Source organism: Octodon degus, unplaced genomic scaffold, assembly GCF_000260255.1.
Source record: "Octodon degus isolate 3935 unplaced genomic scaffold, OctDeg1.0 scaffold00153, whole genome shotgun sequence".
NCBI classification, from domain to species: Eukaryota; Metazoa; Chordata; class Mammalia; order Rodentia; family Octodontidae; genus Octodon; species Octodon degus.
Window position 1 is genome coordinate 5,672,118 of NW_004524729.1, and position 8,317 is coordinate 5,680,434.

General features: G+C 59.7%; 1 protein-coding gene across 1 annotated transcript; it reads left to right on the top strand.

Annotated features, from left to right (window-relative positions):
* Positions 1 to 6: 6 nt before the first annotated feature.
* Creld2 (cysteine rich with EGF like domains 2) lies at positions 7 to 6,713 on the top strand. Its single transcript, XM_023702577.1, has 10 exons — positions 7 to 171; positions 264 to 346; positions 619 to 729; positions 1,214 to 1,305; positions 2,246 to 2,422; positions 3,918 to 4,013; positions 4,511 to 4,594; positions 5,157 to 5,252; positions 5,563 to 5,703; positions 6,447 to 6,713. The coding sequence occupies exons 1-10, from the start codon at positions 37 to 39 to the stop codon at positions 6,494 to 6,496; spliced, it is 1,065 nt and encodes a 354-aa protein (XP_023558345.1). The 5' UTR covers positions 7 to 36; the 3' UTR covers positions 6,497 to 6,713.
* The last annotated feature ends 1,604 nt before the right edge of the window (positions 6,714 to 8,317 follow it).

The window sequence follows — 8,317 nt, forward strand, 5'->3', positions numbered from 1 at the left end:
GGTCCGTCGCGTCCGGCTGCCGGTCGCCCGCCCGCCATGCGCCCGCCGCCCCGCGTCGCTCTCGGTCTGTCGCTGCTGCCGCTGTTGCTTGTGCTGCCCGCCGCGCTGGGCACCGCCCGAAAGACGACGCCCTGCCAGCGCTGCCGGACGCTGGTGGACAAGTTCAGCCAGGTGGGGCCGCGGGCAGGGCGGGGCGCAAGGTGGGCGGCGGGGCGGCGCGCTGGCGGCTGGGCCTCGCCGAGCCGCCGCCACCTCCTCCGCAGGGCATGGCCAGCACGGCCAAGAAGAACTTCGGGGGCGGTAACACGGCCTGGGAGGAGAAGACGCTGTCCAAGTACGAGTTCAGGTGGGTGTCGGGACGGGCACGCGGGGACCGCTCGCTGCCTCCCCCCCGGGCTCCGCGGTGCCCCTAGGGCCGCTCTGAGCGCCCTCACAGGGGCCTTCTGACCGGCCGAGCGAGACGCCGGTCCCACCAGTGGGCCTCCTGCGCCCCTTCCCTTTCACCGAGAGCCCAGACCCCTTGCAAACCTCCAGGTGCCCGTTGGATGTATGGACCCAGGTCCTGGTGTCCATCACTAAAAGGGGCTGAGCCTGTGGCCCTCGGGGTTTGTGTTTCAGCGAGATCCGGCTCCTGGAGATCATGGAAGGTTTGTGCCCGAGCAGCGACTTCGAGTGTAACCAGCTGCTGGAAGCACAGGAGGAGAACCTGGAGGTCTGGTGGCATCGCTTGTGAGTGCGGGAACCCAGGTTGACAGCCTTGCGCTCGCCTCAGAGAAGTTCCAGCAACAGTGGCACTCTGAATTACTGTCCCATCTTAGCTGCACGAGGTTGCCACATCAGGAAGCTACCCAGAAGGGTCCCTGTCCCTGCTGGCACTGCCACAGAGCATGTACAGTGTCCCAGCCCGGGGTTGGCTTTCCGTGGCTTAGTTTCCACCACCAACCTCAGCCAGAAGATCTCAAAGTTAAGTAATCCACAAGTTTTACATCACTTTAGTACAATCCTTTTTTTAACATTTGTTATTTTATTATTAGCTACTGTTTTATCGTGTCTTAAGTTGCGAGTTAAGCTTTGTCTCAGGTCTTTGGGTGTGTAGGTAAGTGTGTAGCACGTGGAGGTTTTGGTGTGGGGGTCTTGGAGTGTGTCCAGTGGGGAGAAGCTGCATCACAGCATGTTGGTCATGTCAGAGCTAGTGACAGTTTCACATCCTTAGGAAGAAGGAGCACCCTGACCTATTTGCGTGGTTCTGCGTGCAAACGCTGGAAGTGTGCTGTCCTCCGGGAACCTACGGGCCAGACTGTCGTGGTATGTGTTTCCTTGGGCAGATCTAAAGCCTGTGTTTCCCATGTGTTAAACACACAGAGGACAGCTGGGCTGTGTTACCGTCTGGCGCCCTACCTCTTCCTTAAGGTGGGCAGAAGCCCCCAGCTGAGCCCAGGCCTGGAGATGCCCTGACCCTATTTTAAAGAGACCCTCCCTGGCCTAGAGGGCTGAGGTCAAGTCACACAGGTCACATAGGAGCATGTTCGGCAGAGACACACTTAGAGAGGCTTGGGATGGAGCCTGGCGGCTTCTGCAAAGTGCTGAGGTGGAGCCCGGCCTACTCCGGGGAGCTGCAGGAGCTGCTCATGTTGGCCAGGGGTTTCAGGTTCAGCCCGTGTGGGCTTGTGGCCACTTCCTGCCCGCCTCTCCCACTTTCCCCAGCCATGGGGTTCCCCATGCTAGGATGCCTAAGCATCCTTTTCCCTGCTTTGGGGGAAGATTTCCAAAACCCATGCTTAGTGATCAAATTGGAAGCCACAGCTCTGTCCTCCACAGGTGACCCCACCTTGGCTCTTCAGGCCCCACAGCCACTGTCCCGTAGAGCCCTCATCAGACTGGTGGTCTCTGCAGCGGGATGGTACAGGGCAGCGTAGGGCTTTTTTTTTTTTTTTTTTTTTAATGTATTTGGTTGGTCTCACTACAAAGCTTGGGCTCGTAGTGACCCTCCTGCTTTCAGCCTTCCCCAGCGCTGGGATTACAGGCGTGCACCACTGTGCCCAGACTCTAAGAAGGCCGGCTCAGCCTGCCCGGGGGCAGGGCTGGTGGCACGTGGCTCCGGGGACCGAATAGCTATCCCTGCACTTGCCTGAACGGGCGCTTTAGTCCTCTGAACTAGCTTGCCGGCCCAGGGCTTGGGCTTTAGGGAGAGACCCGAACAACCAGCCACCCCAGTGTACCTTGAGCGTGGGTGTGTGCCCTCCAGCGTGCCAGGGTGGATCCGAGAGGCCCTGCAGCGGGAACGGCCAGTGCAGTGGAGATGGCAGCAGAGACGGGGACGGCTCCTGCCAGTGTCACCCAGGCTACAAGGGGCCCCTGTGTGCTGACTGTATGGATGGCTACTTCCAGTCACTGAAGCCCGAGACCCAGAGCACCTGCACAGGTAAGGGTGGGCCTGCACTGAACTTGGAAGGCAAGAAAAGGAAACCTGGGTTGACTCTCAGCCCAGGCTCCCGGGGAGCCCGGAGCCCGAAGGACATGGCCCTTCCAGCCATCCTGGAACAGCCAATCCCAGCCTGCCCCTGCTAGCCGCTGAGCACTCAACCCACCGAGTGACAGGTTCTGTCACCCTGCCACCTAGTGTGGGCTGTGCTCCAGCGAGTACCCACAGCATTCTGGCTAGAAGTTTGCTGTCCTCATACAACAGATGATCCCTTGAGAGCCCTGTTGTGTGTCCATGGGGCCACAGCAGAGTGTAGGGACAAGGACGAGCCGCTCGCACAGTCTTGGAGGGAGCAGGAGACAGTAGGAATGGGAAGGCCCCTTGGCAGTGGCTTCCAGCCTGGAGCCTGTCCCCACACAGCTCCCTCCCTGGGGAAGCTGACCTGCTGGGGGCCGCCCCGCAGCTCCCCCCCCCCAGCTGCTCACAGTGCTCTGGCTCTTGTGGGACACCAGAAGCTGTGTGTGTGGACTGCCTGCTTGGAGCGCTGGCCACCCCACGCCTCTGGGGTCAGGCCAGGCCAGGCCCCTCTGCAGGTCCTGCTCCCACTCTGTCCTTCCTCTCACTTGTGGGTGGGGGGGTCCGTGATGGTGCTGTCTGCTCAGTGCGGACCCCGGGGCCTGGGGAGCCATCTCTGATAGGTTTTCGATGGTGTCGCAGCAGAGAAACAGGGAGAAGGAAAAAGGGAAAGGGGCTTTATTATAGGGGCTTCATTATCTGGGAGGATACAGAGAGAATTTGGGAAGATAAGGAATTCTCTGTCTTGTACAATGAATAACCACTGAGACAACAATGTGCAATGTATTTATTATTGAAACTGTCATACTGATGGTTTTGAAACTGTCTCGTTGCTATTTGTTTCTCAATAAAATTATTTTTTAAAAATAAAAATTTAAAAAAAAAAAAAAAGGAATTCTCTGGATTGGAACAAAGGGAGACTGACCTGGCTTTTATGGCCTCTTGCCAGGAGTGGAGCTTGAGGGTGACGAGCGATTGGGGCCTTCCCTGAGGGGGCGGAAAGGTGAAAGGAAATGGCACCCAGGGCTGAGTTGGAGAAAGGGGAAGGTGGTCTCTGGGAAGAGGAGCTGTTGTTTTACAGGCTTCAGCCATATTAGATGACCACTGTAATTATCCAGCAGTTCATACTAGGGCCAGAACCTATCAATCTCCAGGTTACAAACCTCCTGGAGTCCGGCGTATGCCGTGCACGTTGGGGCTTGTGGGATGAAGCCCAAGGTGCTGCTCTCCTGAGGCCAGGAGTGCGCGGAGCCTCAGGACATCTCACGTCTCTACTGAGCTGGCCTTGCTGGCCTTTTCTGTTCTCGTGTCTGATTTCCCTGCTGGACTTCAGTTCCCAGCCTGAGCTTTCTTCCACATGGACTCTGAGGGGACTCGCACCCCCTAAGGATGTCCTAATGCAGCCCCCTTTGCCTTCCAGCCTGTGACGAGTCCTGCAGAACATGCTCAGGCCCCACCAACAGGGACTGCATCAAGTGTGAAGCGGGCTGGGAACACGTGGAGGGTGCCTGTGTGGGTGAGGGCCACTGGCAGTGGGAAGGCAAATCGTGTGTTCAAATACCCTGCTGCCACCTCCAAGGAGCAGTGCTGGGCTCTGGGCTTGGAACTGGGTGCTTAGCTGGAAAGCAGTGTCACCATTGTCTGCCGTGTTCCCTGTCCACATCCCACCCCCATGTCACCACCTGCATCTGTGGTGTCTTGCCTGTCACCTGCTCCCGCTGTTTGAGCATGATGCTGCAAACCCAGTCCCGTGGCACATCTTACAGTCCAGATGCCACCTGAGCCACTCTCTGTGGCTGTGGGTTTTGGTTTCACCCTTAGCAGCTCTTTGGCCTTAGGCAAATTAGGCGCTGGGTCCGCTCAGGTTTCCCAGCGAGAGCTGCACAGGTGAAGCCTTGGGGGGTGCTCACTCGCCAGCTGTCCATCCCGGTGGTTCCCCACCCTGCCTGTCTGTGGCCAGTCTCAAGTGGTCCCTCAACCAGTGGGCCACAGGACCGTGCTGTTGTTTTCCAGATGTGGACGAATGTGCGGCAGAGCCTCCTCCCTGCAACGATACCCAGTATTGTGAGAACGTAGCCGGCTCTCATGCTTGCGAAGGTAGCCCGGGTTGGGGGGCGCTGGGACACCTGTCCCCTGTGGACTCGCCCAGGGCTCTGGCTCTTCCCTGAGCACCTGAGATGTCTTGCCATAACTTCAGAACACTCAGTTTTAAAAACATTTAGCACCGCAATAATGTAGTTGCTAGTTGCAGAATAGCCTGTATGTGGCCCTGGTGAGTATGCGGCGAGCCGGTGTCTTGGTGGACATTGAATCGCAGCAGTTTCCCAGCCCTAAAGACCCTCCTGGGGAAAACGCCACTCTTCAAACTGGGAGATTGTGTGGGTCCGGGCATTGGTGCCAGACCAGCGTCCCTGCGGCAGGGACAGTCAGTGCCAGCGGCGGCATCCTTGGCAGTGAGGGGCACCGGGCCTTCTTCCATCCTTGCCAGTCACTCAGGAAGCTCTCGGGGAGCGAGCCGGTGCCATCACACAGTTGGGAGTATGGCTGGGCACAGACGGTGGTTGTGAGGAGGTCAGCGTGGTGTTTCAGGGAGAGAAACCCACGCTCCCGCCAGGGCGCGCTGTCAGATGTGGGCTGACGTCTCCTGCCTTATTTCCAGAATGCGATTCCACCTGTGTGGGGTGCACAGGAAAGGGCCCGGAGAAGTGCAAGGACTGTGTCCCCGGCTACAGGAAGGAGAGCGGGCAGTGTGCAGGTCAGTGCTGCGCTCTGGGCCGGCTCCCCGAGAGGCACGGGGCCACCTTACTTGAGCCACGTGTGGCGCGCCAACGCCGACACCTCTCCCCGTGGCCCAGGGCGCCCTCCGTGGTACACGCAGGCACTGCTGAGCACACGCTGGGCCCCTTCCAGCAGAGCCTGGCCTAGGGCAAGTGGCGTGCTCCCATCCCCTCCCCCTCCCCAACTCTGCGCCATGTGCGGATGGAGTCCGTCCGGGTGGACGTTTTCAGTCAGCAGTGTGTGTTGGCCGGAAGAAATAGCTTCCCAAAACAGGTATTTTACCTCAGACATAGATGAGTGCTCACTGGCAGAGAAAGCGTGCACCAGAAAGAACGAGAACTGCTACAACACCCCAGGGAGCTTCGTCTGCGTGTGTCCTGACGGCTTTGGGGAGACGGACGACGAGTGTGTACCGCCAGCCGAGGGTGGTGAGTGCGTGGCTGGTGGACTCGTGGGCAAGGGTGTGGCGCCAGCCTCCGACTGCGGTGCCGGTGCAGGAGAGCCATGGCCCCACCAAGGGCCAGTGTCGCCCATGGGGCTAGGCTAGGGCTGCCGGGGCTGCTCCCAGGCTGTGACGTCTGTCACGGCTGTTTCCTCCCTGTCCTTGCATGGTCTTCTGTGCATGGTCTGTCCCTTCCAGACCTCTGTGAGGATGCCACCAGGCCGCAGTCCAGGCCCAGCCTAGGGCCCAACATTTCTTCCTGTCACAGAGACCCAGTTTCCAAACAATGCTGTAGTTGGGGGCTTTGCATTAGGATACCAGCAGCCTTGGCGCACAGGTCAGCCGCGATGTCTTGGCTCTAGAATAGTGAGAGCTGGAGCTGGGCAGTTAGGCAGTTAGCGTGCTCACGGCCGAGTCTTCCAGGCTGCAGTGTGGTCCCATGCCCTGGAGCACCACAGGGCAGGACTGCAGCCTGAGTCACTGGCACCTCCTTGGCACAGCGGTCACAGCACCTCGCCCGCAGGGCCCAGCCTTGAGTCGGAATCATCCTACACAGTGGTTGTGCCCTGCTCGGAAAGGCCTCAGCACAGGGCTGTGGGCATCTTGTTCCAAGCCACTTTAGAAGCCCACTGTATAAACAGCCCGCTGCGGTCCCTGGGCTGTGGCCAGCTGCCGGTCAGCACGGGAGCCCCTGCGTGTCTGCTGTCTCAGTGACCTGTTTCCCAGCAGAAGCCACGGGAGACAGCCCAAAACAGCCACCTGCCCGTGAGGACTTGTGACCAGAGCCAGATGCTCCCTGTCAGTCATTCAGAGGAGCCCTGCAGGAACCAGGCTGTGGACATGGCCCCGTCTGCAGGGGACTGCTCCAGGGAGCTGCTGCTGCCTTGAAATGGTTGCTGCTCATTTGGCCTTTAAAAGCTGCATTTCTCAGTGGTTGTTCAACAGATTTGTATATTTTGATATCATTCTTTGTAATAAAATTGACCATTGAAGGAAGTTAAGAATAAAATATGTGGATCTGTGTCACAGAAACAATGGGCCTGCTAGGTGTGCTGGCGTGCACTGCTGAGGAGGCTGAGGTAGGAGCACTGGAGTCCAAGGCCTGCACCACTTGCTGGCTCTCGGATCAATGTAAAACCCAGAGAGGGCTGGGAAGTGGCTGAGGGAACATTGGTCCAGCCGGGCAAGGCCCTGGGTCGGTTCTGCCTGGGTCTGTGCCCGTCCTGCTGGAGGGGCAGAGGACACTGCTGTCCTTGAGCAGGGCGTGTGGTCCCCATGCTCCCTGCCGCCCCTCCCTAGGCCCTCACATGGTGGCCCCAGGCCCTGTCAGGCTCCTGGGCAGAACTCCCTGGAGGTGGGGAGGTGGGGTCCCAGGGAATGCCCTCCAGAATGTGGAAAGTGACGGGTGAGGGACAAGGAGAGGGCACAGGCACAGCCCCTGCGCCTCAGGTGAGAGACACAGCCTGCCGTTGGGGCATCTAGAGTCCCTGACTACATGCGGCTGGTAGTGGTTGGAGGGGGGCAAATGTGAGGACTGGGCAGCCCAGGTCCCAATGGTGGGGGTGGGGCAAGGACACAGAGCCAAGAGGTGAGGGAGTGGGGCCCCAGGCAGGGGGATGCTCGCTGCCAGGCACACCAAGTGCAGGGACCACTGTCCGGCCTCTGCCTGCCGCCATGACAGGCCCGGTGTTGGTGGCGCTGTCCAGGCCAGGAGTAGAACCCGCAGCCTGCTGCTCCTGGAACCTGGAGTCCTCCAGGCGCTGTGTCCCCACACTAAGACCATGGCCCTACAGTGCAGGTAGTGGGAGGCACCTGGGCACCTCCTGCAGGGCCTGGAAATGGTCAGTGCTTACCACACCAGCCCTGTGCACTGCAGCAGAGTCCCCGTGTCAGGCGCACTGCTGTGTCCCCCGCACATGCCCCCACCTCTTCTTCCTCCCTATAAATGGGAGCGTATTCCCTGGAGGACCCAGGACCAGCAGGCTCACCCACAGCTGGGAGGACAGAGAGTGACAGCCCCAGCTGGATCCCACCAGGCAGAGCAAGAGGCAGCCAGATGTCACTGGGGGCTGGGGACACATGTGTCCCACGTCCTGAAGACCTTGGGGTTGCTGACGCAGCAATCCTGTCCACTCAGGACCCCTCCTGTGTCTGCCCCTTGGTGCTGCTCCCTGGGCCAGGACCCACGAATATATGGCCAGCAGGTGGCGCTGCGGGACCGCCCTGGAAGACCTCTTGCAGGACAGCAAGGTAGGCGGTTCTGCCGAGTGGCTGAGCAGCGGGACCAGCACCCCAAGTCCCCACTCAGTGATGAGGAGGGAGCCTTGGCTTTGACCTGCTTCGGTCTCTGCAACCTGGGCCTAGCCACGGCTCTTTGCCATGACCCTTGCATGGACCTGCGTGGCCCAGGCTTCCGGAAGTGCCCAGGGCAACACTGTCCCCTGCACTGACTTCAGGTGGGTCTGGCACTGCACAGTGGTGCTCTGTAAGCCATCAGATCTCAGCAATGCTAGGGATGATGTCTAGGAACACCAGGCACCCCAGCCCCAAGCACGGGCCAAAGGCAGCTGGGCAGTGGCCAGACTCCCTGGGGGGCCCTG